Source organism: Columba livia, chromosome 1, assembly GCF_036013475.1.
Source record: "Columba livia isolate bColLiv1 breed racing homer chromosome 1, bColLiv1.pat.W.v2, whole genome shotgun sequence".
In the NCBI taxonomy this organism is placed as follows: Eukaryota; Metazoa; Chordata; class Aves; order Columbiformes; family Columbidae; genus Columba; species Columba livia.
In genome coordinates this window covers 198,830,617-198,850,354 of record NC_088602.1, presented here as the reverse complement: position 1 = coordinate 198,850,354, position 19,738 = coordinate 198,830,617, and the positions used below count along the sequence as shown (strand labels likewise).

Here is a 19,738-nt window from a genome sequence, read left to right as displayed (position 1 = left end):
CACTACACTGTGTTAAAAGAAAAAACAATAACAAACATGAACAATACTCCCTAGCTGACAGAAATGTATGGTTTCCTAGAACTACTACATATACACATCCTTAATCAACTTCTAAACTTCCTAGTTTACAACTTGGACAACGCCAAGAATAAATCCAAGAAGGTCTTAATAAGTCTGAACTGAGTCAATAATTACTTTCAGTCCTATTCACACATTAGCTAGAGAAAATATTAAGGAAGATTGAAAGCCAGTTTCTGGAAGACTGTAGATTTTCACTGTCAAGTATTTAATTCCCATGTATTTTCATTTGTGTTGGTCAAAAAACTCTTCTCCCTGTCCACACTGCAAAAGGCTTAAGAAAGTTACGGTTTTCCAAAACTGGAATAAGGACACAAAGAGAGCAAAGTCCCTAATCAGTACTACGTTCTGAATAAATTATTTATTTGGATATTGTGCTCCCTTCCACTGAAGCTAATAAATAGTCTTTTCCAAATTCCCCCCGTGCTGGATTAAAGTTTAGACTTCTGTTTTATTAGTGAGACTGAGTTCTGGTATTCAGAAGGATATTTATTGAATACACAGTTTCAGATTACCAATGACCTGAGTGTAGGCAACTGGTCTACGTATGCAGGAGCCTGCTCTAAAGCAAAGAACATCATTTCTGAGGTTAATTTTGAAACCATGTTTAAGACCTATCTTCAAAGCTCCAGAAAATGGTATCTCAAGGCTTAGCATATGTGAAAAAATAAATAAACACTAATGAGACATTCTAATGTGCTTATCTAAAGAGCTTCAAAATATGTTTCAAGAAACAGGACACATGTTGCTGTACAGCTTCCTTGCACTGAGGCCTCATCAAATTTTCTTCAGCAACATCACTAAGTAAAGCAGTCGATGTACCCCCCACTGCACTCCTGCTTACTCATTCCCAGCCCCACTCTGCCATCCCACTGTGCTGACAAAACTGTTCATGTTGCCATGAAAAAAATGACATGAAGAAACTGATCTGCGTGATCTCCTGGGGGAAAAAAAAAAGGTTATTTTTCAGTTGGATGAGTTCCTGGTGTGGTTTGTACACAAACAACTGGGAATCCGCAATTAAAGAGGTAACAACTGACCAGGGGCTACTTACAGCTTTCTCAGCTACTCTGAGCTCTTTATCCTTTGAAGATACTGTATATACTAAGTAGTCACCACTGAGGCTTAGCATCTCTCTCTATATATATATATACATACATATATACACACTACCTCTCATTAAATGGTTTAAACAAGTCTTTAGAGAAAGTCCCACACATCCTTTCTCAACTGAAAACACAGGGCCCTATATGATGGAAGGTAAGGAAGGAAAACAACCAAACAAACCAACCATGCAAAACCCAACCCAAACAAACAAAACAAAACAAAAACAAACACACAAAAAAAACAAAGCAAAAAACCCAAACCAACCAAACAAACAAAACCCCAAATCTTCCCACACTGCTCCTCTTACTGCAGATCAGTATCTTCAATGAATGGAAATATTAAAAAGTTTACAAGATTACACTCCAACCATATCAGATATGGTTGCATACAGATTCAAAGAACAGCTTCTCAAAGCTATTATAGATTAAACTATATAGAGAAAAGTCAAATGAACTCTGCTCTTACAATATTTTTAAACATTTTTATAACTTTGAGTTTCAACTAGGTATTCCCAGAACGTAACATAAGGTAAGCTTTACCAGTGGTTAAGAGCACGCATCACGAGTATGACAGACATGTTAGTGTTGCCATATTAACAATGCAGCACGCACAACGAAACATCAATATAATAACTTGCAGTATCCCTTTTCTCAATTTCATACCATTTTATGAGCATATTTTCTCTTGTTAATAAACGCTCACATATAGCACTCACAATACTGTGTACAAAGCATATCTTGAACACAACCTGTTACAATTTTTTTAAAAAAAACAACTTTTTACTTGCCCAGAGCACTCCATTACCAGATTGATCGTTTGCAAAACAGCATTAGAATCTAACAGTGTTAGAAGTTTCTTCCAGTTATTAGAAAAAGCATCTTTGATGTTTTATTTATAAACTAAATGCTGTGCTAATCTGAATCCTGAAGGCTTCTCCTTCAGAAAAAATGTGTGATTTGAGGAAAGTGATAGAGTTCAATAAGCACTCTCTGAGTAATAAGCAGCTAATGTAACAAAGTAATATTAAAGAGTTACATTTTCTCATCGGATTAAAATTGAGAAACTGAGTTGGTTTGTTCCTGATAGCCCACACAGAATACTCCTACAAAACAGAATTTAACTAAAAGTTAATTCCACATCTTTTCAAAATTGCATCAGCATTTGCAAAAGTCAAGAAACAACAAATTAGTACATGTTCAAATACGAAGATGAGTTGATTATTAAAAACAATAACTGGATCAAGCAAAGTTTAATCAATGTTTACTTATTTAGAAAAGGGATAGCGCATCTCTAACACATATGTAGCCTTGAATAAATACAAACCCTGGTAAAAAGAAAGCAGCATGCCAGATATCTCTGAAGACAGCGCCAATACTGCAAGAGGTGCTTGTACCGTAGCTCTGCACTGTTCCCTCCTGTGTGTTATCTGTGGTACTAGAGCCATCTCCTTCCCTATGTACTTCCAAATGTGCTGCTTTCCTTAATTTCCTTCATCAGAAGAGATTAAAATTGGAAGGTAGCTTTATAAGTGCAATCAACTAGTTCTATAACACGTTCAGCAATTTAAGCATGCAAAACCAAGCAAGATTTTAAAATACTTTGCTAAAGCCTTATCACATCAATTTAATAAACTCCATTTAATAAAACCAAGCATAACAATCATTACCATAACCCTTAAACCCAAAATGTATTCCATCTCATCATCAGAGGCTTAGATATGCAAGAAGTCACTGCTGCAGGTTTTCCCATTTTAATGGGACAAGTCACTGTAGCAAACCTTATTCATTTAAGTGCTGGGAGACAGGTTCCAATAGCATCTCTTTTAATGTATATTACCCACAGAGATCATTAGTCAGTATTGCACATAAAACTAGATTTGCAGTAACATAAATACTGTTACTCCACCACTACTCAGATATAAACCTTTTTGAGGCAAAATGTCAGATTCAACGCATTAAAATTTAAACAATGCATAATTAGTCAATGCATAAAAGTTGAAAAGCACCGATTAAGTACTCATTTTAAACTTTTAGATAAAAACTGAGCACCAATTTCTCTTCTCTTGCAGAGCAGAGACTGTAAACCCCTACATTTTTTCATGCACATTGTTTAGAATAGTTTAACAATCCTAAACGATAAGTACTTTAACATGGACTATACCTTCTTCTTTTACCCCCTGTGCTGGGAGGTGGCTTAGGAGTTCGTGTTGAAACAATCTGACAATGCACAGTTCCAAGTAGCAACATGAGCCATATTGGCCCAATTACTTCAGTCAGAGGTATATTATGTGGGCTTTGGGCTGTATAGAATAACACTACAGCAGCAACTGGAAAAGAAGGGAAATGAAGTTGAGTTCAGTATCTGAAATGTCTGAAATGGCCAGCTCATCATACGGCTTTTGTCAGAAAGAAAAACAGTCAGACGTAGTCCTTTAACTGCATTTTAAACCAACCCATGTAATTCTGAGAGGAAGGAATTATAATTGCAACGAAATAGGCTGCAATAAGATTTAAACAGTTGCCTACTGTCTTAATATCCATCTCTTCTTTTACACTTGTGTTATTATGTCTATTGCTAAAAAAAAGGTGGTAGAATTAAGAGGGGGGGGGAAAGCATTTGGAAAGCTCTGTCATGAAACAACTTTAAATTAAGGTGAAACTTCTGTAAGAGACAAAACCAAAAAGCAAATGTCACTCTTAAAGCAGCCTGAATAAAACTAATTCTGTATCACTCAAAATGATGCAGCACAACCCAACAAGTTTGGTGGGTGCAGGAGCCATCAAACCGGGAGCAGGGTGTCCAGACAAGTCAAAGTCTCTTCATCCTTGGAAATACTCCAACCCAGACTGGACACAGGCCTGAGCGCCCTGGCCAGCTGACCCTGCTTTGATCTCCAGAGGTCTTTGCCAACCTCAACTAACCTGCTACTCTGGGGAACCAGACATCTATTTCAACACTGTAAGCACCAAGAGACTAGAAACTCGTTGTACTCTCTAGCACAGAGCATTTTCTCCATCTTCCAGTCAAAAGACAAAATTCCCCATACAGATAGACAGACATGTGTAAATGAAACCCTGAATACATTTCATATATACTTGTATGTATATTTTCTTGAAATACTAAGATCAAAGGCAAACCACGTAAACTATGAGGCAGTCCAGCTGAAGTGACCAGGACTCCAACTTGCACTCATGGTTGGAAAAGGAGCAACTTCCAATTCCATAGTGAAGCCCTAATTTTGTGACCCTATAACCAGCTTTTCATATATAGCCAACACACATGCAGCTCTCCTTGCTCCTGTACCCAGAGCCCAACCACTTCTACAGCTCAGAAATATCTTTACAGGCTTCAGGTCAGTCTGGACACATTCAACAAGCGGGGGGTAAACAGACAAGGCAATCTCTCTCTTTTCTCTGCTATTGTACGTTCTCGATGAGCTGCCTCCATGGCTTCAAGTGCTGTGTTTCATAACTGAGCTGAGAGAAGCTGCCAAGGAAAAAAACAGAAACTCCAAGAAACAAGTCAGAAACAGAACAGAAGAATAATTCCCTGCTCCTAACATCCACATATCCCATGAGAACTTGGGTTTACCCTTGTACCACTAAAGAAGTGAAAATCCCATAACTTAGACCTACTCCTAGCACAAGAAATATACCATACAAGTACAACAGCTTTCACCACTTCTCTACTAAAACTAACTGAAAAAAAATCCAACCACGGGTAAATCTGTGTGCCATATTCAAACACCCAAAATATACCACATGAAACCACACCTAACACAGCAGATATCTGGCTGTGATGTTTTCCACTAAAAAGAGATTAGATGTGTTTTTCATGAAATAATCTTTAGCAAGGTAACCAGTAATAGAAACATAATGAACATACAAAACAATGGAATTATTTTTTATTGTGGTAAACTAATTTCCCATCGGTCTTTTTCCTAAATTAAAGCACAACAGTCTTACATAGAACACATAGGGGATCTTTTATTACTATGCGTGGACCAAGTTTTTGCTGTATGAGATCTCAGAAGGACAGTATTCATCAATCAGAAATCAAACTTACTACAAAATAAATTTTAAAAAGTACAGACAGTAAAAGGTACAGATAATATTCCCTCTTTCTAAACGAGCTTATCTGAGTTTCTCACACATATAATAGGCTTCAGAAGACATAAAGTAGCCAATTGTGACTTGTAGCATACAATTTGGATAAGCATATAGTTCTGAGTACATGGAGCTCCACGGATCCATCTGAAATCATTCGCAGGAATAGGCCTCCACTAAATAATTCCAAACTTCACTACAAGATTTCTTCTGCTACTTAAAAAACACTTTAGCAAAGCAGAGTGATCTAGAAGAAACTATCTTTTTCCAGAAGACACAAATCTGTAGATTGCAGATTCCCACCAATTCACACAAATTTAAGAAAGTGTCACCAATCTTTTCAGTAGGATTGGGGGGGGTTGGAATCCAATAAATTATTTCTGCATAGTGTATCAATACACTATAGTTCAGGTTATCCTAGAATTGCTCCTACCAACAGCTAGGTCATGGAACAGAACTTCTCACACCACTTTTAATTAGTTCTATACTTATTTATAGTATTTGGACTGGGACTTTGCTAAATTACAACAGTTTATTTTGTGCAATGGACACAAATGAAATTATTTCACACAGAGCAAAAAGCTGCATCAAAGAAAACAACTGTACATTTCAAAGGTCAGCATGCATTTATTTTTAGAGCATTTAAAGCTTTGAAATATTTGTATTATCAAGTTTAGAAATGCATGCATACATACATATATATGTATCACAATAAACAACCGTTATATAATTATTAAAGTTTCTTGTTTTACACTTAAGAAATACATCATAGAGAGACATACTATAACTTAAAAATTTTCCTATTAGAATATAGAAACATTTTTAAAGTAAAAATGAGGTAATGCTATAAACTAAACGGATAAGGAGTCAGAATAAAAAGGCGTTACTTCTGCCTTTATTTATCAGCCTGTTCCGTGACCTTGGACAAGAAAACATTTCTCTGTAGTTCTCTTATCACACATTTAGCTAATCATACTTTATACTAAAGGAAACCAATGCAAATAAAATCTGGAGTTTAAATCCACAGCCAAGGAAATAATTCTTTTCTGTTGACTTACAGAAACACTAGCAAGTATTCTTTTAAAGGAGAGGCTTGTTGAGGGCTTTTTAAAATAGTTTCCAGTCAAAAATTTTGTCAATTTAATTTCACTTATACGTACATTACAAATCTTTCAATTGATTCAAAAAAGCATCAAAAACTCTGCAGTTAATTCAGCACAATTTAAATGACAAGTGTTTCAAATAGTTGGATTATAATGTACTATAGAATACTACTAATTTTTTCCACTATTTGTTAATTCACAACCTCAGAAATATCAAAAATATTTTGTCACATTTCAGCCTATATGGATTAGGGAAATGATGCAGTCCAGCCATAACTTTAGTAAATCATAGATCCCAAGAAATCTGAAGGGGGAGGGAAGTAATTACAGAGCTATCTTGTAATTAAATGTCCAAAAAGCCTGCTTGCACTCAGAATCTGCACTGTCTTACTATTTTGCTGCTTTTAGAATCTTACAAAGGCTCCACGAACAAAGTATTTTTGAAAATAAATTTAAGAATAGGAACACAAAAAAATACTATAATTGTTTTTCTCAGATTAAGCCACCTATGCCATGTTAACAAATGAACTACAACTTACGTATTTTACTACCTGTATTACTACAAATTAGATTAAAAGTATTAACACTATAGGATCACTTACCACAGTACACATAAATGCTAACGTACAGAACAATACTTCTTAAGCACCTATCTCAGAAACGGGGATAGGGAGAATTTTATAGGAGATCACATGACTATTTGTCAATATTTCCAGTTTTGGGGCACTGGCACTACGAAATTCATTTTATACATCACACAAGAGACACTGTCATCTTTTCTTTTAATTCCGTTTCTTGTTTTAAATATCATTTTCAAATGATACACTGATTCACAACTGCAAGGACAGATGGCTAAATTTAAAAAGTAATATTGTATTTTAATTGGACTTCAGTGGGAAACTTATCAGTCATTTAGCTTCTCAGGGTACTTAAATTGCTCCCAACTTCCATTAACCTTCTGTTCCATTTCTGTTGTACACGCATCTGATACACTTATTCTTTTGGTGACTTTAACGCTGTTAGATACTCACTCACTACATTACATTCTTCCCTTTCTAATTTTCTTCTTATATAGTACAAATAATTAAGAAAAGCACAAAGTCAGAGTACCAGAACTCAAGATTCAGCATCCTGAAAGCTGTGAATTGCCTTCTGTTCATTAACAGTTGTCCAAAAGTCCTTCTACAATCTAAGAAATATAAAATTAAGATGCGTAGTCTCCCCATTGCAATAGAAAAAAGAGCAGAAGCCCATAGAGCAATAAGCCCCCCATCTGCCAGTCATTCAGGAGCATGGCTGAGGTCTGACTAAAATATAAGCCAGACGTTCGCTGCCTCTGATGTAACAAAACAACAAACGTAAGGACAACGAGAAACTGGTCAAACAGATCATCCAACCAGGCCTCACAAGCTGCACGCACCTTGGCAGGTTTCGCTGTGCTTTCTTGATCAGAGCTCTTGATCTGCACAAGTACTGGAAAGATTAAAAGCCCAAGACAAAACACACGCCCTAAGTCAAAGGTTCCTTTGATATTGCTTAGTCCTGAGTTAAATTAGATAGCCTTGAAAACCTACATTATATACAGAGATGAGAAGCTAATGTGTGCTAAATGCTGAGGAAAACCTGTGAGGAAATCCTTAAATCTTCAGTATGCCCCCTCTACATATGTAAAAGGAATGTCAACCAAAAGACATATGCTTGGGACTGTCTCATTCCAATGCTGGAATTTATCTTAACAGCATAAAGCAAACCAACTAACATAAAGTAGCTTCCATATGGTTAAAATAAGACATTCAGTTGAAGCTGTGCCTGTAATACAACTCTACCTTGAAGAAGGTAAAGAACAAGCAGCCAGAAAAAGATGAGCCTCGATGTCACTTGTAGCCACCACCTGTAGAAGAACGGAAAGAAAACAACTCTCACAATTCCTTTGCGGGTCAGAGATGTCCAAGGACTTTCAGGCTTTGCTTTAGCAAAAGCAGATCCTTTAAAAAAAAAAAGAAAATAAATTTCAATATATTTCATTGTTAGAGCTCAAAATAACCTTACTTGTTCAATAGCCGAATAGTTGAGACAGTCATTTAAAATAGTAATTGTTAAACATAATTATTTGAATAAACCTCATACTTCCATTGTTTGACTATCTCCTCAATCCAAAATTTGTGAAAATTGTTAGTGGTCTGTTGATTGCCATTATCAGGAACTTCTACAAATACCTAGATTTTGGAACGTGTGAATAACAAAACATTGCCAATTCTTATTATTTAAAGATAAATTATTAGAAATTATTCTGTTTCACTGAGGTATCAGAAACTTGCTATGAAGCAACAGGAAGTCAGATGAGAACTCCACACGCCTGTGTGTGCACAGCAGAGCCCTTTCCTGACACAGTAAAGGGATCTAAAACAACATCTGTAAATTGCTCCAGCCATGTCATTCAGGAAAATGAAATGAGGTTGAGAAGTATAGAGTAAGTATCTGTCCAACTGAGGACTGGCCCCAGGAGCAGGGAAGCCACCTAAAGCATAACTTATCTTTGTTTCTCCTACAGCATTTGCACTTCGCTCATTCAGATGTCCTTTCTCTCTCATATCCTTCCATTTCTTTTTCTTCCTGCACGTTCCCACTTTTCTGGCAGCTAGAAAACTGTGCAACATTTACTTAATTGGGGTGTGACTCAAGTCATGCCAAGGTTACTGCTTGGGAAGGGCAACTACTGTGTGCTGCTTTGCCATTTCCACCTTTTTTACGAGCTGAACTGGCATTAGTGAGCTTTCCTGCTGGCACAGGTAAAACATTGCCCATACTGGAACTACGTCAACGCCAACTTAGACATCCATGCAGATTAGTAATTTAAATGCTATTCATGTATACCACTATACTGAAGTGGTCTACTACTGTTCCTAAATTCCTACAAACATTTAGTTTTCAATTCTGTTTCTTCAAACTTCAAATGTTATTTGATTTTGTTTCTTTCTCTCACATTCCTATTTTTAACAAGTTATATTGTTAGGTGATGTGACAAAAGCTCATCTGCATGCCCACAGAAGAGCTCAGAGGCAATGGCAGGAGGGTGAGCCCAAATAATACCCTGCCAGGGTTCTTCTAGACTCATCAGCCCTTTGAAGGCCCATCTCCACAAGGCCAGAGCACGACACACAAGGGCAGGCTGGAATTCCAAATCAAGGAAAGACCTTGACCTTAAGCAGGCCCTTCCCAGGGGTCCCAGCAGAGCCATCAGCCCTGCTGCCCTGGTGGAAACCATCACCATGAGCCATTGGAGCAGCTCCCCAGATCACCTTTCAGATGAAAGGGGGTTGGGGATTGCTGTCCAAGGGTGTGGAACTCATGGGCTGCAAAGGAAAAGGAGCTCAGATTGCACAGGACTTGCTATGGAATGTTTAAAGAAGGAACCAAGAGTGGGAGGAAGCAGGTGTTTAGGTGATTTCAGAAGGAACAAGTGTGGTGCAATTGAGGAGCCAGGGGATAAAAAAGGCCCATTGCACTTTAACAGCTGCTAATCAATACGTTGCTTATCTGGCTGTGCCATGTGCCTGATCATAGAATCATTGCAGTTGGAAGAGACCCTCAGGATCATCGAGTTCAATCAGAACCTAACCTAACTCTAGCACTAAACCATCAGTGCGGTCTGTCCTGCCTTCTAACCGAATTCCTTTAAGTCTCTCCTGGGTGAGGTGGAGTCTATTCCCTGTGCACACCTGCGCAGGGGGGCTGAGTGCCAGCTCTGGGAGCCAGACCCCAGAGCACAAGTTGCGGCTGTGTGTCCCTGGTGCCAGCAGCCCCAACGAGCCTGCGAATGCCAGCAAAGACAAAGCCAGACCAGCTGGTGATGGGGGGGGACGGGGCTGGGAGCAAGGGGTGCGCGAGTCTCTGGTGCAGGCTCTGGGTGTGAGGGTACCTGGGTATCTCTAGGACGAGAGGACAGTGGGGTGCTTTGGTTAATTTGGGATCTGAATTCAAAGAGCACTGCCTGAAATGGAATCAGGAGACCATGCAGGCTGCTGGGCTCATGGAAAATAAAAGTATTTTTCCTAGCCTTCGTGAGGCATGAGGGAAATCAAATAAAGATAAAATAAACTAGAAATAAATGAAGACTTTCTGAAAAGTCTCTTATCATCTGACCTTCTGTTGCTGTTTTGTTATTTAAAACAGGCAATAAATATTCCAGGCCTATGCAATTTTCGCTCTCCAGGAATTTAAACATAACCTTTCCTCTAAATGTCAGGAGATTTGGAAGAAGTCCGAACACATGGAAATAAGAGATTTCTGAACCAATAACTCTAAAACTTTAATCCGTCACAATCACATATTTCTTTTTTTCTAAATCTATACAACAAAATTTAAATCAAGTTTTTAAGCCTTCAGTGTAATCTAGAGGTCATCTCTTAACAATATTTCTTACCCATTTTCTTTAGGTAGGAATTATGTAGCATTGTTTGGTTTGTTTTTTTTAATACTTACTAATACACTTGTTACAAGACACAGGATAACAGTTATCTTTATACTGAGAAATTCAGCTTTTTCTAACTCAGGACCTACCTCTTACAAGATCAACATCTATGAGGTCTGGTTTCACATGTCCTGTTTTCTTTGGTTTGTTTCTCAAACCCTGCAATACGCAAATGCTATCAAAATGTATTCACGCAAATGACAGACATTACAAAAGAAAAAATATTGATGTGGTCAGTAATTGTATTTAACCTATACTGTTGTTGAATATTCAGACAAATATGTCAACTTCATAGATTTAAAGTACTATAAAATCAACATTCCAAGGAACAAGGCACAATAAATGCTTTTTACACACTTTACAATCTAAACAAACCCAACCAATTACTGACCCATTAGGTGATTTTTCAAACATAGTTAAGCACTGAGCACTCATCTCCCATGGCTTGGGATTATGCAGACAACATATGCACACACTTGCAAGAATTAGTAATACATTTACATTACATTTGCAGAACTTTTGCAACAAATGACTCTCCTGGATCTCTTTTCTCCTTAGATGTCTAATTAAACTTCACAAAATTCTTACATTGTAACTCCTTAATTCCAAATTTAGACAGCAAATCATGTTGGAATGCAAGAGCCACTAACCGGCAAGTTCCACTGTCAGAAATCCAAATTATAGAACAGCATTGACATTTTCTTAATAGTAAATATAGATTAGTTAATCAAAAAGAGGAAAAAAAGCCCACATAACAGAAAAAGGCAGGATAAAAAGCAAGCTTGTTTGTCTTTTAGAAATGCTATCTTTCTTCACTGAAAAGCCAAACAACCTGCAAACCTTTCACTGTTGTTTGTAATGCTAAAATGTGATACCATACTCTCAAGCCTCAGAGATAGCTGTGAGTTTATTCTGACCCCTTTAGATCAGGCTCTTGGTCACACCAGCCAATAATGATTCCACAGAGTACAATTCATACTGTGGAAAACACAACGTTTGAAAAAAACAGTTTGGGTACAAATGGAATTATGATGGAAGTGATTTAACCGTTTTCATTCAAAAGCAGTTAAATTCACTGGTGAGCTGTAGATTTCCACCATGGTCATATTTCATCCATGTGTAAAAACATGTATTACTTGAATGTAAACATTAAATTCAGGAGAAAGTATAAAAATTAAATTATTCTCAATGACAGAAATATCAGTGAAATCTGGTCATGTTAATCCTCATAGGAATGATATCAAGTAAATTGTTCATATAGGTAGAGTGAAGCTCATAATATTTCTCACATCTAAATGCAATGGGATTTATTTTTCATGCTGAAATAAAAAAGAACCAAAACAACAAAACCATGACACCAAACTGTTCACAATGAACTACATTATATAGTCATCACTTGAGGTGTCATTTAGAAAAATGAGAGATTGCTTTAAATTAAACAAAATTAATACACAGAACTCAAACATGGAGAGGACAAAATGTGCTCTGAGGATGACGAATAGAGAAAACCAGATGTACTGTAGACTTAAGCACTGCACAGAGCTTAACGTGCAAGATTTTTTACAGAACAGCAGTCTTAAAGCTGCAGTAATTTAATGTGGAATGAGAAAACGAGCCCATAATTAGAACTGGAAATTATTATAATTGTAGAACCAGCTACAGATTCTTGTGAAATCTTGCATAAGTGAGCTACTCCATTTCATAAAAAGATCTAAAGCTTAAAAATGAAATACTGAAAGATACTATAATTTTCAAATGTATTACTGCTTATGGGCCTCGAGATTTTTCTTGAAAGTCTACATAAAGAGGTATCTTAGAAAAAATAAGCCCCTGGAAACACATACACAATCCTAGGAAAAATTTACCACTGTGGCTAAAATTATGTTTTCAATTGAAAGAAAGAATTCTGCAACAGTATGACTGGAAGCAGCTTTCATAGGAAAAGCAGTGGTGACACAGTCTTTAAAAACTCCATTGGTCAAATCCCAAACACTTTCAGTGTCCGTGGAAATGTACAAATGCCTGTAATATATGCAGGAAACAGCAGTGTTTCAAACTAGGGTTAATGAAAAAAAAATCATCCTGTTTCATACTGTTGAAGCCCATCTGGTTAGTTCATACAACTTCTATTCTGCACTGAACACATTTCAGCTGACTCATAGCAAAAAAAGAAGTTAAATAAAATCCTTAAAAATAGTTGCTATTATTGTAAAATTTTTTTGCAGACATTTTAAAATTAATCTTAATAGATTCTATTATAGTTCTAACTAAACTATAAATTTATACTATCAGAAACAGGTTTTCTACTAAAAAAATTATAAATGAACTTTACTAAAAAAATGTAACAGTACTGTAGTAGCTTGGAGATTAAAGTGCTAACATGCAATGCCTGAATCTAGTAGTCTGGTTCATTACTCTAAATTCATCAGCACAAACTCATATAGCGGGCATCATTAATTTGTTAGTTATTGGACTACTGAGCTAAACGAGATGCATTTTTAATAAGCGCAAGGCATTATTTGCAATACGTTGTTTAAATAATTTTAATTACTATTTTAATAAGCTGGCTGGGTCTGGTAGCCACGGGCAGGACAAGTCGCTGCCAGGGGGTCAGGTGGGGTCCCAGGGGGTGCACTATGTGGGGCACCCTGTATCATCAGCCAGCCCGGGATCAGCAGCACCGCCAAGATCCAGGCACAGGGTTTAGAAGCGCTTCTCTCCCACTTAGAAGTTAATTTGTAGATTTTTGTACAGAAATCAAGTAACTCTGTAGTTCAGGTCAGTAAGTTTCCATATCGTGCCAACAAGTCCCTCAGCACATTTTGTTTAATTATTTAAGTGCTGGGGAGGAAAGAAAAACAAACAAACAACCACCCACAAGGAAACGGAAGCCATGTACACTTCGCTGATGTTAGGAATTAGGAACGCCTTGAAACTCATGCAGTAATAGCATATTTTTTGTGTGCAATATTTGAAGAAAAAAGGTTAATTGCAAGGAAATGTTAATTAAATTAACATAATTGAGTATAGCATGATATAATATACAATCCATAAAACTCTTACAATTAGGATTGATTTCTTTTTCTCCAAAACAATTTAGCAATGTGGCAGACACCGATGGCACTGTTAGTTAAACCAAAATGCAAAGAATGCTGTTAAACTGCTTGTTCGGGGAAACAAAGCCTGAAGTACTTACCAGTCTAATAAACTGTACAAAACAATGACAGCATCATAAAGGAGGAAAAGTAAACTGCAGGTATAAGGTAACTAACTGAAAGTAAAGAGAGCTCAGATAACTGACATTAGAATTCATCACAAAGAAAAGTGAGAGACAGAGGTATTACAACAACTAAGCCCTGGCTTAAGATAACAGAAAAGAAAAAAAAGTACCGAGATACAGAAAGGTGCAGCACTTTAAAAGCTGCAAAGTTATTAATTATGTAAAATAAATAGAGCATAATATGCCGGTTACATTTGGTTACACTCCAGAAGCCTGGTTTTACTTTACCAGTATTAAATACCACCACATACACTGTAAATTACATCAACATACACAATGACGGACACCACTGCTCACAACTGGAAAAAAATAAGTTGAATTGCTATATTATTACCTTTATTTCTCTTTGCTCTACTGATTTTTCCCATATTTGTTGATCATATGCTCCAATCTAAAAAGAAAACACACACACACACAAAAATCTACGTTAAGTTTTAAAACATTTTGATCAAACAAAACCAACCAATCTTCAGCAAGACAAGCATGAAGACGGCAGGTTGTTTACTCGGGGAGGCTTATTTACAAAGAAATCTTTATCTTCTCCATTCCGTCTGGGCAGGAGTGGGTGTAGCTGAGCTGTGAGTGGTGTCAGAGCGAGCAGGGAGTGGGCAGACACCTCAGCCCATGGCACGGCCAGCGCAGCTCTGAGGATGGGGCAGCCCAGGCTGGGATTCCAGTCTGTGTGCTGGCACAGAACTGACCCACGGCAGCAACGCTGACAGGCTGTTAGTTAACTTCAGAGAAAACACTATGCACATCTCACTGAACCCACACCTTAATTCATTATTTTTAAACCATCTCTGTATCTACGTTGTCTTTAGCTTTATTTCTTAAAATTGCACAGCAACAAAATACATGGTCAGGCTTGTAAGCAACCAGATTACAGGCCAGGGAAAACCCAAAGAACATCGGGAAATGGCACTTTTCCCACTGAAGCTCTGATGAAATAATGTTTCTAGTAGAACTACTTCAAAATTTGCCCACTCTCATTAAGCTGCTGGTCTACTTATTCATGAAACTCCTCTAATTGCTGACAAGTATTTGATTAAAAAAATGCAATAAAAAGGAATTGTTTTCTCCTAGGCTCTAACTTCACCACAGCAGTGTAGAAAACTTTGTGTATTTATAAGAGCAAAACCATAGAAAGACTAAGGGTTGATTCTGCAAGCACTTACAATCCTAGCACTAAGAGCAGTTTTGATCAGTTCTCACATTTTAAATAACTATCAATACAGGTAGCTAAAGTTAATTTAAGATATTACAGTGTGTTTGTTTATAAAAGAATGCCACTCCATGACTATGAAATATTTTGAAGAAAGGCATCCTTAAACTTCAGGAAATTCACATATAAGATAAAGTGACAAGAACAAGTCAATATATGAGACAATATTTCCAAGTTTTTGAAGAAGTTATCAAATTTCAGATGGCTTTGAACTCTGCACAATTGGTGTTTCCAGATGATATTCAGTAATCATCTCTTTTATTACGTTGATTTTAAAGCTTTTCCATCCCAGCAGTTTTACCTAGACGTACACACGCCTTCGCTCACACACTGATGGGTATCTGGAGTTTGATCAGATCGTACCCTCTGAGCAGGTAAGTGCAAGACTGCTTTTAGGTCATGAGGGAGAGACAGATGCATGTTCCAAGATTAAAAGTCCTTTAGCGGCTGTGCAGAGAGCGCTGACACAGGCAGCTTATTCCAGACACCTGACGGACAGGAAAGAGGAACCCCCACCAATTCAACCTTCCTGCAGGGCCATGAGTTCCCTTTCCACTTCACAAACTGCAACAGACAAAGGCCCAAGCACAAGCACATACAACTCAAACCAGAACACTGCTTTGATTTGCCTTTTACTATTGCAGTGGTAAACAAAAGATGTCACATATTTTAAAAAAATAAATTTAAAAAAAAGGCTATTCTTGGTTAAAAAGGATCTTTTAACCAAGGATCCAACATAAATAAAAAGAGACATGAACAAAAAGCCCTAGAGGCATCCTCTGTGCCTCTAAACCTGACCCAGCAGGTAGGGATGGGGTGGGGGGAGAAAAACAAAAAAAATCTAATTTATAGCAGTAAAATCCAAAGCATATCTAAAATTGAAAGTGAGAACAGTGAAGCAAATTACCCATTCTCAAATTCAAATAATATTTCCAATTCACAAGAGCTAAGTACCAAAACAATTTTTATTTTGTTACCTTAAAACTATGGAAAAAAAAAAAATCTACTGGCTTTTTGGCAATAATAATATACACTTTGCACCTCTCACTTGGAAAAAAAAAAATGTGGACTGTGGAAAATAATTAGGGAGTTGGGCACTGTACTGGGCAGAATTAAGCACTTGCTATGATTAAAGTAATTAAACCAAAGGAAGTTTAAGAGCTAACTCCACCTGGATAACAGCCAGCAATTAAAAAGTCAGTATCTTGAATAACCACTCCACCCAGACATTTCTATCTAATTGTTCTGGCTTTTTCTCTAAATACAGTTTAAATGAAATTTCAGGTCTTCCTGTTTTTCATAAAATTTACTGATAAGAGCCCCAAGTAAAGTTTTTGTGCTGCATAATATTGCGCCCTCCCCTCCTCACTTCTAAAAAAGATTTCTTTCTACAGAGACAGAAAAGGGGATGCAAGTCTGTCTACTTCTTGATTACGCAAGAAAGAAATGCGGAAGCCCTTGTGCCAATAAAGCTGTGAAAGCAAACTGTATTCCTAATTCCATTCATAGCTGAGACTGGTTTAAAGTTGAAAGAGTCTTTAGACGAGCATTCTTCTTCCAGACAAATAGCAGACCGCTTGTTAAAGGAATTCTGGGAAACAGATCCCAGAAGATATCCGAGGCAAGGAAGTTGACTGATTTAAAATTTGACTTTGTTATATTTTCCTACAAACATTTCTTCTCCCTCAAGGCTACGTAGAAGCTTCAGTCTCCACAAAAGAAGACAAATAGTGATTTTGCCACTCACATTTTTCTCTCAACATTGCCCCATAAAGCAATTCTTCCAGCAGGAGGTAAAATGAGAGAGCCAAAACAACTTTAAGGTCAATGGTCTTTTACAACTGTTTTATTAGCCTAGTGGATCTGGCCAGTCACCTCTGATCAACTTTAATTATTAAAATCTCAGCACAAGGCTATTAAGTAAAAGCATATTATTGCAAACTAAAAAGAGTTAAAGGAATAATTACCGACAGTAATTATCATTACAACCTCTCACAATTTGTAATTTTTTTAACCTACCAAATTTCACCTCTTTGTGTTTTAAGAAAGTTTAAGGAGTACTTTAGATAGCAGGTGTACATGCTCAGCCCATCAAATTTAGACCCAATTTCCCTCCTGAATCCCTCTATACTTCTCTTGCACGTGTACCAAAAGGAAACACATGCAGACAAAGACATCGTTATGCAGTAGTGTACTGGCACACTGCATTTCCCACAGTAAACAAAAATAGGTAAAACTACTTTTACTGAAACAACACCAAAAAACACAGAGGCATTAATATTTTTTTTTTTTTGTTCTCTACCTTATGTCAGGAAAAAAAACATATACAGTTTGTGAAACATATCTTGCAGATTTCAATGAAAAGTGTTTTACATTAACAACAAGCTAAATTACAACACAGAATGATTACAAGAGATGCTTGGACACCTGTATGAATTCAAGAATGTAATTCCTAAATGAATTCAAGAATGTAAGTTAATACTACCAAACCTTCTCAGCTTTAAATTATTGAGAGCAGCAGTCAATTCCACCTTCAAAGAGTTTTGATTTACAAGTATTTGCATCTAAATTATGTTTCATGTTAAATCTAAATATTAAGTTGTCAAGCGTTTGCACGTAGGCTCTAGCTCTTGGCTATTCATGCAATGCTTTAAAATTGTACATACCCGCAGGACACTAAAAAGAAGTCTAGCATCTGGCAATGCCAAAGAAATTAAGCTTTAAAGGCACATAAAATGAAGGAATAAACTTCCAGAGATAAGATCATTCATGCTTCCAACCAGAAGAATTTAAATATACACAAAACTTGATCAAAACCAGCCTTCCCTCAATGTACACCTGTCCCCAGGGCTCCCCCGCAGGTTCTCAAGCTCCCTGTGCCTGAACTGTGGGGCCAACGTGAAGGTTCCCATCAACTCAAGCAGCTCCTGAAGCCACCAACTCTACCTGGAGTCTCACCCATTGTTGCTACAGGTCCTGCAGTATCCTTCAAAGAAAATTTAGAGTACAAAATACAAGGGTCCAAAAATGTCCAAATTTTAAGTATACAACAATAAGTAATGCTTTTAAAATCTGTTCAGGTCTTAGAGGAAGACTGTTTGTATAATAGCTTGTCACTGGTATTTTCAATCCATTGGTCCAGTCTAAACCTGGCAACAGACTTTTTTAGCAAACTATACAACACATTATCCCAATTTTAATCTGATTTATCACATAAATGTCTTCTATTTAATTCGTAAAATATCTAATCAAAGATAACCTAAAATTTGTATTCTACAGCATTTATTTGTTAAGATTTGGCATGAAAAAACAACTCTCTTGATCTTTTTCAAATTATTTGTTAATTCAAGTGAGATAATTAGCCTATCCTATCATTTTTAAGTGTAACTTTCATCACCAAGCATCAACAGCAACACAACCCCATTGTAGAAAACCTGTCAGTAATATATCACAGATACAAAAAATCATGGTATAACGTACCTGTAGCAGAACTAGATAAATTACCAGATGTTATTTTATACATTTAGTGGAAATCATGCATCCCAGGTTTCCTCAACGTCAAGATTCTATCCAGTCTATCCAAACCAGTTACCTCTAAAATATTCAGTTCTAAAGACACTGTGCCTCAATAAACACCAAGAGGATGAAAGGAAATCTATTCTTTTATGTATTTGTAGAATCAACAACTATTCTTCAAACACCTATTAAAATTTTCAGCATACAAGGGATTATGTGCAAAGACTGAAAATTCTGCCAGTCTTCTTTCACAATGGAAAAGTGGGGGTTTAGCATCCTAAATCAATAAAGCCTAATAAACTTTCAAATATGTTTTCTAGGGGGAAAAAGTTTCCTCAGAAATAATTGTCAAAAAAAATTTACTTTTATTTGAATTGGCATGGGATATTAAGCAACTATACATTGGAAAAAAATAAACATACCTGATAAACCTAGTTATTTCCTGAAAGATTACATAAATTTGATATCCTAAGTGCAGACTCATCATAACTTTTTCTGTTTTAAGAGATACGTACAGCTCTTGAAATTACCTAAAATAACTACACTTATTCCTTCCCAATCAAATACCTCAGAAAGCATTGGATCACATTTCTTTATATATCTCAAATTGTTTGGCACCTGAAAAGCTTGGTTTTACAATATTAACAGCAATTAGCCTAAGTCAAAAGTTAAGCTGTTGAGAATACAGCCTATTTTTACTTCAAATAAAGCCCAGTGCGAAGGGTTTCTGCACTGCTTAATATTTCTTCCCAACGTCTTTCTCATAACAAGCCATACGTGCATCAAGATTGAATTTGAGCTTTGTGAATGACACTGATATTCACTTAAAGCTAATGTAGTGATGGTATCAACGTG

At 36.7% G+C, this 19,738-nt stretch overlaps 1 protein-coding gene across 4 annotated transcripts in view; it reads right to left on the bottom strand.

Moving 5' to 3' along the window:
- PHTF2 (putative homeodomain transcription factor 2) overlaps window positions 1–19,738 on the bottom strand; it is a 68,503-nt gene that overhangs the window by 27,016 nt on the left and 21,749 nt on the right. For 3 of the 4 annotated variants that reach the window (XM_065049177.1, XM_005512077.3, XM_065049178.1), the window contains exons 3-7: window positions 14,480–14,536; window positions 10,955–11,024; window positions 8,221–8,379; window positions 3,346–3,511; window positions 2,509–2,673 (exon numbers count right to left, since the gene is read on the bottom strand). In XM_065049177.1, coding sequence (XP_064905249.1) covers window positions 2,509–2,673; window positions 3,346–3,511; window positions 8,221–8,379; window positions 10,955–11,024; window positions 14,480–14,536 — 617 coding nt within the window. The remainder of the gene's footprint in view (window positions 1–2,508; window positions 2,674–3,345; window positions 3,512–8,220; window positions 8,380–10,954; window positions 11,025–14,479; window positions 14,537–19,738) is intronic. The other variant, XM_065049179.1, reaches the window with a different exon arrangement.